We start from the raw sequence: 21,949 nt of genomic DNA, 5'->3' as shown, positions 1-21,949 counted from the left end.
CAACCAATGAAACAGCGGTATTGAACCACTTTGAGGACTCCGAGGTGTATTTCAACCTAAATTGTGGGCTTTTTTTTTTTTTTTTTTTTTTCCAACTCTTTTGATTATGGTCGGTTGCGAAACGCCTGACTGATGTACAGGAGAGATTATCATCATCTACGGCCGTACCCGATGACACCAATTTCCAGAAAAACAAACTAATGAAGAAACTAACACGTGAATGTAAAGAAGCATATCAACAGCTTGCTTGATTAGCAATGTTCTGAATCAGCCAGAACAGATGAACTCGCGAGCTAACTACACACTGTTTGGTTTTCGTGGACACCCAATTTTTAGTGAAATTCGCAGACTAAAAGCGTATCGTGTAATGAGGCAGATAATTGATATAAACAAGTAGTATCGTCTCGACCTCTTTTTTATAATTATTATTTAGTACTCGAGCATGCTTTGACAGGCCGAGTAGGAAATTTCTTAAATTATCAATCCTGCTAAAGTATTCATAAGCAGCATTTCGCGATATTGGCCCTAGAAAATAAATTATTTTTATATGAACATTCGCTTACTCAAGATATGATATAAGTGACAGGCCCGTCAAATTAAACCTAGCATTTGCCTTCCGTAACATTTGCCATATAAAATTAAAGGGCGCAAGAGGAGAAGTACCTCGGAAAGTTTGGCTGAATCCTAGCGCTAGGCACCACTTCACGGACCTGTGTAAACAAACATTTATTTGTTTGAACATATTCGCTTTGTAAATTTCGGCGACGCCAGCCACCAAAAGTAAATCTCTATTCGCCATTGACAATCCTGCACTCAAGTAATTTATTATGCAGATTGTTTTTTCAGCGTTACATATTGCGGATTTCAGATACTGACAAAAGTTGAAACAGCATACATAAAAAAAAAAAAAAGCGTCGTCATTATAGCGCATGCGCCGAACCCAAACCGCGTATTAGATGTGCAAATATAAACGACGTTATTTATTTGTGTACGCTATTCTAAAGCTCGCTACTGTTAAGTTGTGTGTGGCAGTTTCTTACGCAGAAAAGTCCCAACCTTTGTGTTAAAATGAACTAAGTGGTTCGCACTGGTTATCTGATTATAATCAATAAATCACTTAAATGACTGTCGAAATGGGAGCGAGCCATGGTATACAATTTCTTAAACTTCATAAGTAACCGATCAAACGAATGTTTACGTAGCAAAAAATATTGAGAACCTCATACATAGCAAAAATATTGAGACCCTCATGAACAAACAAATCGCCTGATGTTGACGTGCTATTACTTCTAGCCTCAGATAAAATACAAGCTAAACGTTCGTTGTCTATCTCCTCCGCGAGTTTCCTCAAATAATCAAAAGAAACTATTTTCAATATATTATGAATACAAAGCAGGAAATACAGATAGTCTCCTTGCGCTGACCATGCTTGACGCCTTCCGATCCTAGATGCGCGATATAAATATACGCGCTTCTTACTGAGAATGTTCCGCTGTCATAAGGACCTTTTAACCCTTGTTATGTCTTAGTCGTCGAGTACACGTATCGGACTAGTTTCCGAAGTAAGGCAAGAAAGCGCGGTGAAACGCGACGAAAAACACGAATGCAACGCATCCGCCAAGGCGCGGAGGGGAGAGCGGAGCAGCAACTTGAAGCAACCTAATGGTTGCCGCGTCACGTGATTCCAAGATGGCAGCGCCCATGCGGGGGAGGATGAAATGGTCTATACCCCGGTGACCACGTCATATCTATTATACTGGGTGTATCAAGGAGTGGCCAGGCTCTTTAAATCGACCGCTAAATTCGGTTGTTTAACCTATCGCGCTACGACTTTGTGCAGCGTTGCCCACAGATGCTGCTTTTCTTTTTTTGTGTGTGTGTGTGTGTGTGTAAAATTTGTAAACAGCGAACTTCCCTAAGGAAAGAGTAAAGAAAGAAAAAGGCTTAGCTCCTATGGAAATGCGGCGAAGCCAAAGGTCTTCAAACAATACGGCACCGTTCCGCACGAGGACAAGAGATGCCAACTAGGGAGGCTAATGCCAACTGCGCCAACGAGCGAGCATACGGCTGATACGGCGCCGAGAGCCGGCGTCTTTAGCAAACGATCTTGTCGACTCAAAAGCGGAGCGCGTTCCGCAGGCGGCGACAGTCGCAGAAACAAAAACAGACGCGGCGACGTTAGTAAAACACTCAGTTGGGAAACTCGCCGTCGAAACCTGGGCCGCTGGCGTCCACCGAGACCGAGCTAAATGCGATAACAGCGCCACTCTTTTTCGTTTGTCTGTACTATAGGAACCGTGCGGATCTAATTCACGCCCCGACCAGGGCGCCCCTAGAGCACTATATAGCTCCTTCGGAGCAGAGTAGCGCAATCTAGAACGCCGTCTCTCGGCGACTAGTGGCGAACGCCCGGAGGTTCCAACTGCGGTCAGAAATGCATGGAGAACGTGAGAAAATCGTTGTTTCTTCAGTTTTGTGGGGATGTGCGGAATGGAAATCATTTTTGACATAATAATTAAACATTTTAGAATAATATGCGATAAGTTTTGTGCCATACAAGGACGTAACTTTTTTTTAAAAATTGCCTGAGCGGCATCATGCAGCAGACGACACGGCGACGTCACACCATTCACGTGACCCGCTCCGGCCAACCCGAAAAGCCCCATCTCCGCTGCGAGCAAAAATCGTCTGCTTCAAACGCCATTGCCTTGGAAATTGCCTTCTCAAAATTTGCACACGCATCCGATATTATTAAAACTTTGGTAAAGTGTTTAGCGCTTTACTAACTTCACGACAGGCTAGTTTTGAAAAATGTGAACTCGCCGTTACTTTTTTAATCAGCCGTGTTATGTCGATCTCCATGTATTCTCCCATAGGGCGGGCCGCCTCCTGGAACCCTGAGTACCACGTGACTCGCGCCGAGCCGCTCTGTCGGCCATGTTGTCGGCAAAACACGGGGTTCAAAGGATTGCGCTACTCTGCTCCGTAGGCGCCCCTAGCGGCAAACGGGTCCGTTGCATCGGGCATCTTCTGCCAGTCGGTGCATTGGTTGTGCGTTGTAGTGGGTTAGCTATTCCGCACCAAGAAAGCCGCAACCATTGCTGCGTGGTCGGCAAGATCGCGCACGGCACGAAGTACTACATCGTCCCTTCGAAGCCGTACGAGGCGGAGTACTGCGCGACCTGGGTACGGCTTGTGCGTCCATACAGGTTAGTGGCGTTCCTTACCTTCCAGTTCGCGCTTTGTTTAAGCTGCTGACGAATAATACAATTAAGTTTTTTTCTCTTCTAGCGACGATGGAACAGCATCGACACCGACGGCAAACTCTAAATTTATGCAGCAAATACTTCACCGGAATCAAGAAGCAGAATGCGGTCGCCCTCCTAAGCCTACCGTTGGATGTTTCCATCAGCCTACAGGAAGATAGTAAACAGAATCGCGGAACGGCGCGAAAAAAAATCGCCCAGTTATTGTCAAGCTGATTCAGAAATAAACGTACATAATTACCGCAGTCCACTCAACGCCAACAAAATGTTTTTGCGGGCGCGCTTAATTTTGTTTGCAGAGTACGGCGCTCCGTGACATCCACTTGTCCGTCGAAACGGACCTCCTTCACGTCGCACACGCGGCCAGATTCATGAAACAGTTTTCGTCATATTGGCACCACGGAAGAAGCTTTCTGGATTCGTAACCGCCTCAAACCCCGTCGTAATCACCCCGGGAACACTGTCCGCTGTGCTGCTAATCGCCACTGCTTCACGCCGATGATTCTGCACCGGCTACCGAAGAAGCTTTCCGGATTCTTAGTCGCCCACTGTCCTCTGTGCTGTTCGTTGCTATTACTTCGCGATGATTCTGAGCCGGCGGCACCGGCTTCCGAAGGAACTTTCCGAACTCGTAACTGCCTTAAATTCCGTCGTAATCACGACGGGGACACTGTCCGCTGTGCTATTCGTCACCATTGCTGCCCGATGCTCCTGCGGCGGCTACCGCCAGGTCGCGGCGAACAATAGGCGACCGCCGCGACACGGCCGGCTTGCTCGCTTCCTATGGTCACCTCGAGCTTTTTGAAAGCCTGTTTTTGCGTAAAAACAAACGAAAAAGACTCTTTTTGTATGAAATTTATTGGAGTTTAGTACCAAAAGAGGGGCGCGTTATGTTTTTAAAATCTTTAGTTCGCAGAGTTTTGCGGCACAATTAATATTGTTTTTATACAACCATGCCTCAGCGGGCCTTTCAGGTAGCACGTCCCGCCCTAGGTGCATTTTAACTTCGATAGCTTAACGCAGCGCGTCCGCCGGGGAGATGGGGGTGGCACCCCTGTAACCTCTACCGCTGTATCTGTTTTTAAAGCCGAAATAGAAGTCGCGTGCAGTTCCTCGAGTGGCCGCTGCGGGAGAAATGGTGGCGTTGTGTTCGTCATTAGCTCGGTGCTCGGAGACAGGTTGGAGCCACTTTTTGAAAGCTGTCTCTATGGGAGTTTCCCAACTGAGTGTTTTAGTAACGTTGAGACGTGGTAACAACAAGGAACTGCAAAGCAGACGACATCGGTACCCCGAAAAACAAAACAAAAAAAGAAAACAGTCAAAATATTCCGACAAACCATTTTTCCTAATCGATTATGTATCCATTCAATAAGTTTTATCAGTAAAGATGATAAAATAATGCATGGCAACTTTTGGGTCGAAAAGATCGTCTGCTAAAGACGCCGGCTCTCGGCGCCGTACGCTCGTTCGTTGACGCAGTTGGCATCGCAATCGCTTGCGTGCAAAACGGCCTTTGGCTTCGCCCCATTTCCATAGGAGCTAAGCCTTTTTCTTTCTTTACTTTTTCCTCGGGTAAGTTCGCTCTTTGCAAATTTTACCAAAAAAAAAAAAAAAATGCGCCATCTGTGGGCAACGCTGCACTACCGCTGCACAAAGTCGTAGCGCGATGGGTTAAGCAGGGGGGTAAAGGTGGGTGAAGAGGAGTGGCAAATCCCGCGCGCGCCGCGCGCCGACATCCTGGGTCCCGAGTGAAGGACCGCGAAAGAGAGCGACAGAACACGAGAGAAAGAAACCAATGTTACCAGCTGAAGGACGACAGTCGCAATGGTAATCGCGAAGACTGAAAACTCTTAGCAATATAAACAGTGATAATTTGACGTTGCAAACTAAACTCAGCTATTCTAACGCTGATAAAAAGCAGCATAGCCATTACACTGCATTAACTTCCCTTCTATCGAAATCTCGGAAATCTGGTGGTTGCGCCGTTTCGTATTCCCGGGGCGCGGCCACTCATGCGGCCACTGGCGAAGCCGGTTATCTGGTTTAGTTTAGTGTTGACGGGAGGCCGTACATCTGCGCGCTATGCAAAAAGAAAGCTTCGAAAGGAACGCGAATATCTTTCCACCGGTAAGTTCGTGGATTGTTGAAGGTCATGAAACTGCTCTGATGATATAATTATATTTGTGAAATCGAAGGCAGTTGGTAACCACGTGTGGGACCCCGAGGGTCTGCCTCAAGGAGGTTATTATAAGTAGGGGTGTCGCGAACTTTTGTCGAACCAGCATTTTAGGTCGAACTTTCGGGGTTCGACTGAATCGAACCGGTTCGACGAACCTTCCAACTTTTCACCAGATTCGACCGGTTCGACTTTGTGGACAGTGTGGCCAGGCCTTGATACAAGCATGTCTAAGCTTAAAAAAAAAATTATGCAAAATATTTTTTTTTATTTTATAAACACTTGCAATTAAAAGGAACCAATTCTAATCACTGAAGAAGTTAATAACTTAATTTTTTGTACTGTATTAACTGAAATAACCAATCAGCGCTGCCCTTAATTCATTCCTTAGCCATCGCCATCCAATCCGAAGCCAACTGGTCAGCCTGTGGCGCATGCGCACACGAGTCGAACCTCAATACAAGGTTTGTCGAATTTTCCACTGAAAGTTCGAAAAAGTCGAACCTGGTCGAACTGGTCGACCTGGTCGACACCCCTAGTTATAAGCAGGGGTGCCGCGAACCGGCCGCGGTTCGAGTTCGACCAGGTTCGACTTTTTCGAACTTTTAGTGGAAAGTCCGACGAACCTTGTATCGAGGTTCGACTCGTGTGCGCATGCGCGTCAGGCTGGCTCGTTGGCTTCGGATTGGATGGGAATGGCTAAGAGCGCTGATTGGCTATTTCAGTTAATACAGTACTAAAAATTAAGTTATTAACTTCTTCAGTGATTAGATTTAGTTTCTTTTAATTGCAGCTGTTCACAAAATATAATAACCCTTTGCATAAAAAAAAAATTCTCCAAACCTAGACATGCTTGTATCAAGGGCTGGCCACACTGTCCACAAAGTCGAACCGGTCGAATCTGGCGAAAAGTTCGAAGGTTCGTCGAACCGGTTCGACCCAGTCGAACCCCGAAAGTACGACCAAAAAATCTGGTTCGACAAAAGTTCGCAACACCCCTAGTTATAAGTAGGGTGTGTACTTTCCGGTGTTTATTTGTGAGAAAAATCGGCGGATGTTTTTCGGTGTTTATTTATTTTCAAAACACCGGTGTATTTCGGTGGAACGTGTCACGACTAGGCTAAAATCGGTGATTATCGGTGGAAAAAAATTCTATTGATCACAGACAGTGTTCCAATTTTATTCACATATTTCATACATTTCTTCTCTAGGAAGCATCTATTTCTTACACTTGGTTATTACAGTGGATGCAAGCATACTTCGAGAGGCTTGCATCCGTCATGGCAGCACGTTCCTTGCAGTTCACAACCCGCAATTATGAAAGCGCACGCTCCTGTACGACACGGACGTTGGCAGTGTCTTCCAGGAACCACAACAACCTCTGAATACATGGCTTGCACCGACATAACTTGGCCAGACACAATGGGGAAAGGGCACGTGAGAGCCTACCCTCCACTGCGTTACGTTTTTCACAAAAGGGGGCCATGGGAGACACAATAGGGGAAAGGCGTGTGAGTGCTTAGCTTCCACTGCGTTAACAAGACGCTTTTGACCCCCAGAAAGGAGGGCGGATTGATGCCACGTGCAAGCCATGTATAAACACTGGAAGAATGCAGGATCCATGACATAACACGTTTGACGAATCTCTATGGGGAAAGGGTTTCGCTAAGTCGGAAACAGGCAACGACCGGTGTTTTTCGGTTTTAACCAGGGCGAAAATATCCAACCACCGGTGTTTTTCGGTTTTAACCGATTTCATATTTTCGTCACCGACGGATGTTTATCGGTGTTTTTCGGTTAAAACCGGAAAATACACACCCTAGTTATAAGTACTAGGAGGGGGCACGTTGCGATATTGGTGAAGCCTAGTCATAAAAAGTTTAAACGATTTTGTGCCCATTGTGACCGCAGATCTGGCGATTGGTGCGCGTGACATGTCACGTGCGAGATGGATGGTTGATTGTAGAATGACTCCTTGCAGGCTTGCGCGAGCTCCGTCCGGTAGGTTTTATCAGATCGAAGGCTAGACTGTGGTGTATTCTAGTACCCCATAGCAAGACGAAGGCTAGCTACGGTCACGTGATGTGGTCACGTTGGCATGGTAAGTGAGGAGAGTAAGGAGGAAAATGAGAAAGAGGCGAGGCGTCAAGGGAGCATGGCTTGTGGAGGCTACGCGGCCGACGTCATGCCCTCTCCTACGTACCCTTCTATCCTCCTTGGTCTGCCTGCATGCTCCGCCCACTCCGCCGCTTACGGCAGCCAGAATGCATGGGAAAATGGCGGACCTTTTCCTCTAGAGTTAGGATGTATGATCTCTATGGTCTTAAGAAACCGAATTTTGCGGTCGATTTAAAGAGCCCGGCCACTCCTCGATACACCCAGTAGTTCCAGAGTGCCAATTGAGCTTTGTAATAGATTCCCTTTTCTAATTGTGTTCTCCTCATGCTTTTCTAGATATTTCCTTCCCTCATTGAGCCAAACTCCCAGGTATTTGTATTTCCCAACATGGTCTATTAAAATGTCTTCCATCCTCAGGGGTTCCCTCTTTTCGTCGTTAAACACCATTACTCCAGACTTGGCACTACTAAAACTCATGACCAGTGTCCCCTTCCTCTCCACATATTCCAGCTACTAAGCTTCCTGTAATGTGTCCCGATTATCTGCCACGAGTACTATGTCGTCCACATGCATCAGCCCTGGTATTACCTGTATTACATTTCTCCCTCCTTGCATATATAACTCACATCAAAACCTAAGTTGCCCTGCTCTAATATATTTTCCATTTGACTGAGATGTATTATGAAGAGCAGAGGTGACAGTGGACAGCACTGCCTGAGGCCTGTTTTTATTGCTGTGGATTGTGTAGTTTCTGCTTCCCATGTTATAACTACCTTACTGTTTGCGTTCTTTCATACGGGTGCAACGTTTGCGGTTGGTCTCTCCAATATACAATGCGTCAAATTCTAGACAGTTTAATTTATACGCACCACCACACTGGGACTCTGGGGGGGGTTTTGTGTTTTGGTTTGGAAACGAAGTCACATAGATGAAGGTAAGGTTTGAAAGCTGTTTGAATGTTTAAAAGGACGAGAACCCTGCGAATAGACCCAGAAACGCTTTTAATATACGGAATTGTTACTTGCCCTGCTCCATCAGGATTTTTATCCCGACGTCTTCCTCGTCTTATCTGCTTACACAAGCTTTCAATAAAACGTTTAGGAAAATCCCGCTTCACCAGCGAGTAAACAATAACTGTATCTTCAGGAGCTTGTAGTTCCCGATTAGAAGAAATGTGCTCGGAACGATGTAGCACGGTTTTTCCGACTGCTCTTTTGTGCTCAACTGGATGATGAGAGTTGAAGTTCAAGAAGTTAGCTGTGTCACAAGCTTTATGGTACACATTTGTTCGAGTCCGGTGCCATTTCGGCATACATCAACATTTAGGAAAGGCCAGTCTGCCATTCAGTTCTACTTCACGTGTGAACGGGGTTGACGGTTCAACACTTTTCAAAGTCAAATCCACATAACGCCTATAAAACCTTACTGGGTGCACAGTCCACTGTAGAGCGGTTTCCTCCACATGCTCTGAAACCGGACTACCAATTGAACAACCTTACGAGACAACCCCCGCCCTGCCCCGCTCCTCAACCCGAATCCCAGTCTGTTGTGAATAAATTTAACCGTCTAGATTGCGACGCATCGTATATTGGAGAGACCGGCCGCAAACATTGCACCCGTATGAAACAACGCAAGTGTGACATGGCAAAAGCCACACATGCCACTAGGGCAAAGATGAAGCTGGGGGATCATTGTTGGACAACGGATAACAGTTTCGACTTTGAGAACGCTTTGATTTTGGTGCGCAAACAAAGGTGGGGTCCACAAAGGTAGTATGAATAGTGGTGCATCCGGTGCGATTCATCAGCTCGCCACCCCAACTGCGCCCTCCCCCCCCCCCTTCCTCAAGTGTTATGCAGACCTTCTTTAAATAAAAAATTGTATCCCTCATTATTGCCTCGGCTTCACTGATGATGTCTCCCAAACGGGAGACGAAAAGTCTGATTAAATTATTCCTTGTGTTATGTCAAGTCGGTGCAATTCATATCATCATAAAGAGAAAGTATCGACACGTTGCTTCCAACGCCAGGGGAGTCCCAGACCGGTGCGCCCAACTGGAGATGTGCCTGCCACGTACGCAATGTAGAGTTCCGACATCTCGGCCCTTTTACCAGCCCATCAATTTTTTCATGTTTTTGAAAACCCATACCCAGTGGGTGCATTACAGCTGCAGTTAACATCTTTGAAGTGTACAACCGTATTATCCATCCAAGTATATAACTTTTTACACTTTGATCACGACACAAGCACAGGCCCGTATTGTTTCACGGAAATTTATTTTGTGGACAAGCTCGTGCAACATTTTGCCGCTTTTCCTTTTACGAAGTGGAGTTGTGATATCCACTTTTAGGCTTTCTACGAGACCACGCTACAGACGGTCAACCCTCGCCCCGCTCCGTTCGGGCAAAATGAATTATGATCTCGGACGCGAGACTGTACCAAGCCTCATTGGAACCACTGTATCATCTGGATGTCGAATGTCGCAACAACGTGCACAGAAAGATACTTTCGACGAAACGCTGCAAGGTGTGTCGATGAAGCAAACACGGGAGCCTTTTGATGAGTTGAACTGTCGATGCAACGTCCCAGTGTCAACAAAACGATACGTTGATGAAACGTTCGACGAACTGATTGCCACCGGGGAGAGAAGGGTCACCGTCTCAGGGCCCCCTCGACTCCCCAGTGAACAGGAACAGAGACACAGCGAAAAAAAAAGATTCTGCCACACATTTTATTTGATTGCCAAGGGTGGTCGACCACCCGCCGTCCTCTCCCCGCACAGTACGGTAAACCGTTATTTTTTTTCTTCTTGTTTTGTACACATATAAACATGAGCTCCCCCCCGCCGCTCCCGGAGTCGTCGCCGTCACGCAGTACGAAGCGGCGAAGGATGTGGACACGTGCTTGCCACGCGCAATGGCACATCACAAAGCACGCATTCGGGACGAACGAGACACAAGAAAAAAGAAAAACGACAACATCTGGAGGGCAATGCGGTCTAGCACGTTCAAAAAGTGTGATGATTATCGAAGGAAGCCCTCACGGGAGCGGGTGGCACGGAATGGCATCTTTGTTTTAAGTAGCCGGGGCGTTGGTAGTGTACCGTTGGGAAGGTGCGCTTCACCGCGCGGCACCGCTGTTGCACCCTCACCACATTCAGAAGGCATCGAAGAGTGATCGCGTCAGCTCGCTTTAAAGACAGTCAGATGGTTCTAAACGAAATGCTACCCGAAAGCTGAGAGGCAGGCAAGTTGATGGAAGTTTAGTACCACGTACCTAACCACGAAAGGACAAATACGAAACCACAGAAGAAATTGGAGAAAAGACGAATCACATAGGCCCATGTGAACTGGCTTTATTTTGTCCTCAATCTTTTCCTGTTTCAATTTTTTTTCTGACATGTTTTATTAAGTTAGAATAAAGTCCCTGTTAGCCACATCGAACGTTCATTGATTGATGAAGTGGCAGCCTGCGCATTGCCTCGTGTCCCTGGAGGTAGCCTGGTAACGTCCCGAGCAAGTTCTCAAAGCCAGATCCGATAAATGTCGATAACTACTATTAGCGACGGCCTTTTGGGCAGTCAGAAGAGGCAAGGATCGAAGTCACACCTGCTACAGGTTCTGCGAGTCGACTTTCGTTTGCTAACCTTAGATCGGCCTGTACTTTGAACCGCAGTGGCATTAGAAAGATGCGGGGAGCAACAGAGCTTGCCAAACGCTGAAATGCATGTTCCCGACAGACAAGGCCGGAACAACTAACTTTGCACGTGTTCACTGCTGAAACATGTATTCGCTAACATTATCCGAAAGAAACAGTAGATGTACATTAAGAACCAGGAAATCGCCACATACATATGGTGTTTCCCTTTTTTTTTTTTGGTACACCCTTTGCAATAAGGTTGTATACAATAATGCAGCTTCTTCTTCTCTTTTTTTCTCCCTTTCTCGGTAAAATTTGAGTCGTCGTATAAAACATCTCATGTAAAAATGATTATTTAAACTTCTTTGGCTAGTTTTATTGCTTCTATAAGACAGCTAAACAAGAAAAAAAAAACGGTTTCAGTCAGAACGGACAGGTATTACTGAGTAAGTGAATATTTATACAGTGAAAAAGAGTAAATAAAAAAAAAAAAGAAGTCACGTGAACTGAAATGCAGGCGTAAATGTTGGTGACACCGAACAATAGCAGCGTTAAAAATAAAAAAGAATGAGTAAACGTTGAGCACACGGTTTGTCAGACTCCCTCCATCTTGTAAACGCTATCGTAAAAACATTTCACTTTGTGTCAGGGACGGGTGCGCCTTCTGGAGGAGACGGATACGGCCCTCCGTCGGACAGAACTTGCGCGTCTGTCACCTGACCCGAACCGCTGTCACGTGACGCCAAACCGAGACCAGTAGAAACCTCGTTTCGGAGGCGCGGGGAATGTCAACACTCGGCGCGACGCCGCTTGGAAAAACGCTCGCTGCGCGACGATGCTACGAGCACGAACGAAAACGAGACACGGCGTCGCGACAGATCTTTTGCATCCAAAATGGAATCGACGACGGTCACCACGTAGACACTCTGCAACCGGACGAAAAATCTAAGACGATGGCTGGTTATGATTGTGACATGCATAGGTCGTTAGTAGTACCAGGCGTTCGTGAAAAAAAGGATCCGTGTTTTTCGACCCGCGTATACAAACTATGCATCGCAGAAAGCTCGAACTCCGTGAGAACGTCACGCTAGCAGTTGGGACCGAACGCGATGTAGAGCATGACGTTACATGAATCAAAAGATAATCAAGAGGAACTTTCTTTAAGAGCCATCCCCCTAAGCCTAATATGGTCAAAACAAGAACCGAGATTGTAGACGCATGTGGCATTTATATCAGAAATAGCACTTGTTGGCAAGAAAGATAACATTGTTTTCTTTCTTGCTGAGAACCTTTTTCGCTGGAGTAGATGCTACGGGCGCCCACAATGTCGTTGTTTCTTGTTTCAACGATATTAGGCCTAAGTGGACGTCGGCTCGCAAAAGAAACTTCGTCTTCCTCTTTCATCTTTCGAACAACAAGTTCTCAAACTTCTGCGTTCTATCACGACCGCTAGCGTCACATTCTCGGGGAGTTTCAACTTCCTGCAATGTATAGATTATTTTCGTGGTCCGAAAGACACGGTTCCGTCTTTCTCACTAACGCCCAGTACTTAAAAAGATTGAGAGACGAAATGCGCTGCAATGAGGGGAAAACAAATAGTACAGTCATGACTCATGATGTAGTACCAACATCGTTAAGAAAGCGCGGCAGCGACAAGCTGTTGGCAAGAGTCCGAAGTCGCCCCCACAAATTTGCCAGCTGCCGAACGCACAATGGAGGGAACTAACGTCGGACCAATATTGGGATTAGGCTCCAGCAAATGGGATGACACCGAGGACTAATTTGAGACCAACTTACGTCCGAGACTGGCAGGGCGACGTTCAACTATGTAACAAAGACGGGGGACCGACATGAACCTTGGAACGACCTTGCACGTCTCGTATGCTACATAACTGACTCTTCCGTTCTTGTCGGAACCACTATGTGTGGAAGTAGACTGATATGTCACATGCAGGAGTGGCATCGCGTGATAAATGTCACGCAACGCGGGTCTTGTGTCGCTTTCCAGTTGTTGTGTGCCGCATGTAAATCCAGGTACAAGATGCCGGGTGAGAAAACAATGTTTTTCGTACACGGAAAATGAACTACGCATTGCAGAAAGCTCCGACCTTGTCAGAGTGGCACACCAGTGTGTTGGGATGAAATGTGCGAGCTTTAAAAACTTGCGGTTACGGAAGTGAAAAGCAGTAAGTGAAAGACTGTTTTGCCTATTGGAGGACACCATCAGACACCGAGAACACACGGAGTGCATTTCCCCTCCGCTGCATCACTCAGATGGCACTACTATTGGCGACACGCCGGGCCTCCGCGAGAAAACCGAACCCTGTTTTTCACACTGCAAAAATAAACTAGACATCGAGGAGAGCTCAAAGTTTGTCAGAATGCAGCCCCAGCCGTTCAAGCAAGATTCCAAAGTTTTAGCACCAACCGTTATCTTATTCAAATGTCATCAGCGATTTTCTGAAAATTTCAATAAAAATAATATGGCGGCTGATGGAGCTTCCGAATACGTGCTCTATGGCGCCAAGAACCGAAAATGAGTGAAAACGGGCCCTATTTTTCCATCGAAAATTTCAGAAAATCACTTCTAACTTTTGAATAAGATAACAGAGGGTGCTGAAACTTTGGCATCTTGCTCGAATGACTGGGGCCACGTTTTAACGGAGTTTGAGCTCTCCACGATGTCTAGTTTATCTTTGCGGTGCGAAAAACAGGGTTTAATTTTCTCGCGGAGGCCCGGTAGAGTAATTAGCAGGCATTAGGGCACTGTCTGCTCCTACGTTATGTCTGCCTGTTACCAAGAGCGGCACCATTTGAGAGATGCAGCAGAAAAAAGACAGAGCATACTACGTCTGCTTTTGCCGCCTTTCAGAGGCAGACGCAGTTGTTCTCTCTTTACTCTCGTAAGCGTTAAGTTTTGAAACTCCGGAATTTTAACCGAGCCACTGGAGCTAACGTTCTGGCAGACTCTAAGCTTTCTACAATACATAGTCTAATTTCGCAGGACAAAAACATAACACGGTTTGCTTTCGCCTCCCGACATCATGTACGTGGCACAGCAGTTCTTGCATGTACTACTATAGACCTAGCGCTTTAAATAAGGTTAAGGTGAGCTTATGGCCGACGAACACAAGAGCTGCTCGGCAGACGCAGGGCGGCATCGTTCCGGTGGTCGGAGTGGGGTGAGACGGGGGCAGCTTAAGCGTCGGGGCTGCCGAAAAACCAGTCGGTGAGCCTCTTGAGCTGCGCGCTGGCCGACTGCGACTGCTCGTGCAGACGGTGGTTCTCTTGGCGCAGCTGCCGCACCTGGTGCTCCAGGTTGGCCTTGTGATGCTGCTCCTGTGTTCACCACGCACACGGCACTTAAAACAAATTAGCAAGACCATCCAATCAATCTATTAATGGTTAAATCAATCAATTTGCCAGTCAATTACATAAAAGAATGAACCAATTAATGTTTTCTTATATTAGACAATCAAACCAATTTATTAAATAAACAAGTGAATCAATTGACCAATAAGCTATACAACCAATGAAGCAATTACTCCATTAACCAATCAATGCATAAACTTATCAACACACAAGTTAATTAAGCTATAAGCTAACCAACCAATGATGCAATTAATTGATCAATAAACTGTCTAAACTATGAACAAGTCAATGTATAAACGAACTAACCAACTGATGAATCAATAAACCAATCAACTAATAGACCAGTAATCCATAAATTAATAAAAAAAACAACCAATTAGCCTATAAAATAATTGATAAACGAACCAATTCATATACTAACCAACTAAGTGATACGCGACAAGGCACCTCAGTAAGACAGTAGGTCCGGATATTCAAACTCGTTGCGACTAGACGACTGGAAACAATTCCGTCAAAAACGACGTAAAGCCAAGAATATCTGTCTGGACGCGAACAAAGCAGACCAAAGTGATAAAGGCCATTTGAATAGCACACTCTATGGAAGTCTTTGAGCTTTAACATCACGTTCAGCGATTTCACTGTAACTGAAGGGTTTCACATAAAGCAGCACTTTCAGACTTGAATGGTTCTCAAGCTTTTTCAAGGACCCCAAGAGACTGGCAAACACAAGGAAACAAGCAAGTCGCTGAGCAGCCGAAGAAAAGCCAAAGGAGAGCAAGAGTAACATTACAAGAAGACCTATCCCTAATTGAAACCTGGTGTGCCGAGTGGCTTATGTCCATTAATCATAATAAATGTAAATGTGTATCTTTTTCTAAATCCCGTAATCCAGTAGATTACACCTATCAACTTGCATCCCAGCCCATTGTAAAGGTTTCATCTTTTAAATACCTTGGCGTGCACTTAAGCTCTGACCTTACATGGAGAACTCATATTGAACACATAACTTCCAGTGCTAATAAAACTTTAGGTTTTCTAAGACACCATCTTAGTCAAGCTTCACCGAAAATCAAACAGCTGTCGTACTGCACCCTTGTTAGATCCAAGATGGAATACGCTTCTACCATTTGGAACCCCCATCAGGCTTACCTATCTGACATGTTAGAATCAATCCAAAACCGCGCAACTAGATTCATTCTTGCTGACTACTCACCCACGAGCATCTCTGCCCTTAAGGCTTCTTTATCACTACCTCTCCTTAATACTAGACGCACCGTAGATAGATTATCCTTTTTTCATAACCTGTTTTACAAGCCCTGGACTGATCATGGATTCTTCTCTTCAGCCAGTCATGTCTCCCTACGCCGTGATCATTGCCAGAAGATAGAAATGCCCTTTGCCAGAACCAACATTTTAAAAAACTCTCCCCTTTTTTTGTGTATACGGGATTGGAATGCGCTACCTGAGTCCATTGTAACAATTACAGATCATACCTTGTTTTTAGCAGAACTTACTAAGCATATGATTGTATAATGAAGATATTGCACTGTAAAATAACAGATGTTCTTTCAACCTATTTGTCCCTACATTTGATTTCAACCCTTGAAGTGTTATACTGTGTTTTATGTTACCCCCCTTATGTAATGCCCCCAGGGGCCTTTAAGGTATAATAAATGAAATGAAATGAAATGCAAGCACGGCAAGGAGGAGCGAGTCGTCAACCTACCTGTGCCAACGTTTCCTGGAGTTTCACGACCCTCTCCTCCAGATCATGGAGTCGTCTCTGGGGCTGGGGCTTCCTGCACGTCACAAAAAGTTGCGGCAACGTCAAAACCAAACAAGAACCCCGTACGTTCTCAAGAAATTCTTATTTTGCTTCCCAACAAAGAAAGGTACAAAACAGTGACAGAAAGGCACGAGAGACGCGGCTGGGAAAGCCGAATTCGGGGGTTTTACGAGCCAATCCGGCACACCCCAGCTGATACCACCTAGAAGACAAAGCTGCGTGACGTCACCGTTTGCGGAGATCCGACCTGCCTCAAGCGGCAGAATCACCAAAAGAGCCGCTGCAAGGCAGCCGACTCATTTTGGCTGCACGTCAAATGATCCACAACGAGAAGTCTTTTGAGATGCAACAGAAATTTCGGTCGCACGGTGCACTCTCTGACAACAAGACTGCGTCAGATTGTGGGCACGTCGGCCGCAATTCGAACCTACCACCCCGGGACCCGTACGCCCCGGCGCTACGCCTCGAAGCCACCGAGGCGGCGACGCGAGCGAAAGACTCACTCGTCCTGCAGGTGCGGTCCCCTGTCGCCCGAGGGAGGAGGACTGGCGTCGGGGCAGGCGATGACCTGGGCGGGCTGCGCCGTGGTCAGGATGACGTCCTCGGCCGACGACGGGCACGACGAGCGGCAGCGCAGCGCCAGGCCCTGCCGACGGCCTACGCGCTCCAGAGACGAAGAGGGCGTGGCGGGGCCGGAGCGGGGCCGCTCCGGAGCGCCCTGGGGGCACCACGGGGGATCCTGCACGCAATGACCGGACCCCACGCGATGTTAGATATTTGGGACAGCCGACTCCTAAGTGACCCTTTTATCAAGTCGGATTAACCGCCATATGGAAACGGGAGATAAAGCGACTCGCGAGTGGTTCCGGTAAACACGGCCGTCATTGGAGACGCGTTCGAGGCATCGCAACGCCAACTGTGAGCCTTCCAGAATGTTCAAGAAGCTAAAAAATCTTGCTTCAAAGCGTGCCCGTGCCCCTCCCCTCACCTCGCAGTCGCTGTCCAAGTAGTCTGGGCCAATGAGCTTGAGCAAGTCCTCCTGCAAGGTGGAGCCGCCGGACCCCGGGCCGCTGCTCGTGCTCCCCGCGCTGCTGCTGCCTTTCACCGACGACGGGGACCGGGACGAGCAGGCGGACAGGGACACCGCACCGCCCGCCCGCAGCGCCAGCGACTGCGCCGGCCGCACCACGGACAGGGGGCTCCGGGGCTCCCCCGCCTCCGCGCCCACCCTGCAGCTGAAACGCGACGGTCGGATCGGATTGGATTGGATTGCAGCAACTTAAACCCATCGCATCGGGCGATTGCGGTGAAAGATCTAGTCGAAACGAACGAGGAAATATGAAAAAAAAACGCTAAGCGCAACTGCAGTGGCATTCCTTCTTCTACTTGCTTTTTCACCACCAGTCCTCTGGTTTTATGCTCCACAGGTGCATAGAATGTGAAATAAAATGTGTTTTGTGCTCGAAGCTGGTTAACTTTAGCCGTGCTAAAATGTTAGCCGCCCTTCCCTACTAGGTACGTACAAGTACCTAGCCAAGTTTGAAGAGGGCTGTATGAGCGATAGCTCCGTGTTTTATTACAGGGTGGTAGTTGGTGTCACCTACTGGTTGTAGTGAATAGAAGTGGCTTTGGTGGAAAAGTTCCCAAAAAGGGGGGACCCAAGAACGCGCATTACCAGGTTTTCGCGACGTAGCGTGGCATACATTTGAGTTTAAGAAACATGTTTTGTTGCTCGCGGTACAGATATTTGGTAAGGTAAAACTAAATCAACCTTTGTTCGAAAAATATCTAAATGTTTGGCTATCTGAAGTGAAGACAAGCCTCGTTGAAATTTCCTTCCAAGTTCTAAAGAGGACGAGGAAGTTCAGTCCATAAAACGATCAGAAAGAAGTGAGCAGTGAAAGGCAGGCAGTACACCGGCAGTGTGGTTGGCCAGCATGTAAGAATTGTATATAACACCATCATAAATTAAAAACCACGCAATTTGGCTTTAGTGAAAACATACCGTACCTATTCCTAAATTACCGAAGCATCGAAAAGAATGCTGAAAGTGTAATTCCACGCTCCATGCGCACTGGCCTACCCGTATAAAAGATTCGAAGTAAATAATCATAATAAGGCTTTGACGAACGCGCATACAAGGCAAAATATATTTTCAGGCTTTTGCTTTAGAACAGTTACCGTATTTTCCGATGTTCAAGACACACTTTTTTCCAAAATTTCCGGCGGTGCGTTTTATACACAGGTGCGTCTTACACACAGGGGCGTCTTATACACCGGAAAATACGGTACTACTGCAGACGGCAGCATGTGGAGCATGTGTAACTACACTCGTAGCAGGCGCCTTGGTGCTTGGAAAATTTAGCAAAAGGTCCAATTGGGACGCTGTCTGCATTTCTGCGCTATAAATACGTGGCCGATTGGGTCAGGGCAATCTACTAAATTATTCCAGACGTTGCCATGCCAACAATTACTGCATTCATTTAGGCTTAGGAATGGCCAGAATTGAAAGACTATCTAAAAAATGTGGCGAGGTCATTGTTCATCCTTTGCGATTTAAGTGAGGTAAAGCAAAACAAAAGCCTCCTGCACCATTCATTGCTGATTAATGCATCCGATATTGCAGCTACTACGAAATGTTAGTTCCAAAGCAAGCAACGCTCGCTCGCGGTGGAACCGCCATGTTTCCTCGCCGTCCTTACTCTGCTGGTCACGTGATTTAGAATTCCCTCTAGTAAGAAAAAGCGGTTAACTTTTTACCGCGGTTAAACTTAACCGGCTTCGAGCAAACAAGCCCAGCACTCCCATAATGTTGTGGGCTAAGGGCAACAGATACCAACGCACCTTTAACCCAAATTCTTAACACAGTTTTTGCTTTGGGCGGAGATTGGACGACTCACCTGAGGCGGACCTTTGGACTGTGGGCAGGGCCCCGGTCACAGAGGCCTCGCTTGGGCAGGGGACTCCCAAGATGGCTGCCGCTGCACGTCGACAGCTCGTCTGCACGCCACATCAACCACAGAATGTCAGAAATACGGCGTCTCGACGAGCGCGACTTGGAGCTTAAAAATAGCGCGAGAGGTCGCAAGCAATCGAGGGTATGGGAACGAGCCTTAAGGGCCGACGTGCGACCTCGGTATTCTGCAGGAAAGATAAGCCCCCGCCTGCCCCGCCCCACCCCGCCCGCCCCGTTTCGAACTGCGGGGAGCCATGTTGGGGCAAGTTGAAAGGCGGAGAGGACACGAAGGAAAAAAAGAAAGAAAAGTGGGAAAACGCCAAGTGTACGTCGGCCTTTAAGGGCCACAACACAAACGGCCGGACGACGAAAGGACGGGCACCCACCGGCGCTGCTGCCAGCGCCCAGCGCCCATTCGCTGGAGCTGTCTGACTGGTAGCCCGAGGCCAGGGGGACGCCGGAGTTGCTGTTGGCCGTCTGGTTGCCCCCGCAGCAGCGATCCAGGGCCAGCGAGGACGTCGACACCACGCTGCTCAGGTCCCCCTGGCTCTTGCGCTGGAGCTGCACACACAAGCAAGCAACAATGCGAAACGCGTACTAGCATGGAACGTTTTTGTTTAGCCCACCAATTCTAAAATTTTTTTATCGTGAGGATCTACTGGCCTCGGCATTAATGCAACGAAGCAGCGCTAGGGCAGGGGTTCCTAACATTTTCTAGCCAAGAGAAACCTCTCCCGACATCAGTGTTCCTCCAATAAAGCGGCACCGAAATTTACAGACCGTGTACGCAACGAGGCACGTACTGGAAATACGTGGCTCATAGTTACGCATCAATGAGCGGCCTACGCCCGCTAAAATAGACCTTAAACTGGAGAATGCTTTGCTTAGGGAAGGATGAGGAAATTCGGAGAGCTTGGGGAATGCACCGGGGTGCTCCGAAGAACCTCCGGGTTCCTAGGATTCCGGGTGTTTCCCGGACAACCCTCGCGGGTTTTCCCGAGCACCCGAATTTTCCTCGACCCTCCCGTCCCCCAAGTAATGTGCACTTCCGGGCACTGTCTCAGCGGATTCAAGCCACCCAAGAATGAGTAACTAAGGGGCAAACGTAACCTGCATTCTTCACTACAATGCACGTAAGTGTGCCGCTTTACCACCTCGGGTGTTCCTCGAATTCGAAAAGTTTTGACACCCCGCGGTTTACTCTATGGTCTGTTGCGGGTTAAGAACCAGTGAGCAGTCTATCTAAGGACCGTGGCATTAGTCTTCTACTTGTCCTAGTCTGTAGTGTCACCTGCGTTCCCGATACGTTCGCCTAGCTACACTTTGTTTCACCGTAACTCGGCAAAGGGCGAACGCTGCGGGCCCTTCAGAGCCGGTCAGAGCGACGGAGGAGGCGAAGCACGTGATAGCATTTACCAAAGGTATGGGGGTTAGAGCGTAACCCAAGCAGTAGGAGAAGAGGGGAAGGAGGAACTCCCCCTCTTAACACAAACCTTCCTGCTGACGTCGCTATTTTTCTCTTATAAATGAGCCCTTCGCTCGAAATTTGTACAGAGGCAGCTTTCCTCTCCCTTCCGCTCGTGACATCCAAAGCACTGCCCAAATTAGTGAGATAGAACACAGTCACGTGTACTTCTCCGACGCATTGAACGGCTCGAAGAAGCCGTAGCGCTTGCTCTTTGCCAACTCGTTGTGAAACGAAGTAGAGCCCAACGCTCCACGCCGGTTTTCACCTGCGATCCCAGGGCGTCGCGGGGTGCCGCGATGGTGTCGAGGGTGCCGTGGCGCGCCTGCCTCGGGTGCAGGCCGGGCACCCTGATCTGCTGCTCGTGGGACAGCTGGGCCAGGCTGAGTTCGCTGCGCGACACCACCAGGGGGCCTGCGAGGGGCTCCAGCAGCAGGAGGGAGGCCAGCGACGGACTGCTGCCCCCACTGCGGGACGAGCCTGCGACAGACAAAGGGAACGGCACTCACATTACCCGTCCGTTCCGACGCAGAATTCGAAGACCGTCGTAAATAACCGTCTTGACGAACCGTCACCAAGAATTGTCAAGAAGGATTGTCATGTGCTGCCAACCTTAGGGATTTCCCCCTATATCTAGGGATTTCTGTCATCATTTAGGGGTAAAAAGAAATTCGCTTAAATCTAGGTATTTTTTTAATGGGTTTCAAGGGCTTTAGAGACACATTGCTTCCCCTTTTCCTCTTCGTGCCGGTCGAGTGCAAGGGGAAGGCTTCTCTGTATCTTGTCGGGGTAATAACAGTGGTAATAACAGTGATTTTGGGGGGCCACACAAAGCCCAAGTAACGAAGTTTAACCATGTAAAAAGGTTTCCACGAAGCAAATTTAACTTTTAAATGGCCACCCAACTACAGGAATATATTCTTACGCTACTCTATAATGAAAATCTCAATATTGACATAAACTAACACATTTTTCGAAAATCTAAGAAAATCTAGGGAATTTCTTTTGATAAAAATCGGGGAAGAAACATTTACGCAGGTTGGCAGCACTTCACGTGACACTATGACGTTACACGACACCATGACGTCACGTCTGCCACATGACGCCGCACAAAGATAGCACGTGTCCGCCTCATTCGCGACACATTTTGTGCTCCCCCCGTCTTCGTCAA

The 21,949-nt window shown here is 47.5% G+C and overlaps 1 protein-coding gene across 1 annotated transcript in view; it reads right to left on the bottom strand.

The window, feature by feature from the left end:
• Positions 1–10,275: 10,275 nt before the first annotated feature.
• The window catches only part of LOC8036972 (signal-induced proliferation-associated 1-like protein 2), a 55,544-nt gene continuing 43,870 nt past the window's right edge, over positions 10,276–21,949 (bottom strand). Inside the window, exons 20-26 of the mRNA XM_029976201.4 lie at positions 21,047–21,258; positions 19,700–19,874; positions 19,258–19,357; positions 17,346–17,592; positions 16,861–17,096; positions 16,298–16,370; positions 10,276–14,538 (exon numbers count right to left, since the gene is read on the bottom strand). Of these exons, the coding sequence (XP_029832061.2) occupies positions 14,398–14,538; positions 16,298–16,370; positions 16,861–17,096; positions 17,346–17,592; positions 19,258–19,357; positions 19,700–19,874; positions 21,047–21,258 (1,184 nt within the window). The 3' untranslated portion in view covers positions 10,276–14,397. The remainder of the gene's footprint in view (positions 14,539–16,297; positions 16,371–16,860; positions 17,097–17,345; positions 17,593–19,257; positions 19,358–19,699; positions 19,875–21,046; positions 21,259–21,949) is intronic.

This window comes from Ixodes scapularis, unplaced genomic scaffold (assembly GCF_016920785.2).
Source record: "Ixodes scapularis isolate PalLabHiFi unplaced genomic scaffold, ASM1692078v2 PGA_scaffold10__122_contigs__length_95168666, whole genome shotgun sequence".
In the NCBI taxonomy this organism is placed as follows: domain Eukaryota; kingdom Metazoa; phylum Arthropoda; class Arachnida; order Ixodida; family Ixodidae; genus Ixodes; species Ixodes scapularis.
The sequence above is the reverse complement of the archived record's forward strand: the minus strand, read 5'-3'. Positions and strand labels throughout refer to the sequence as shown.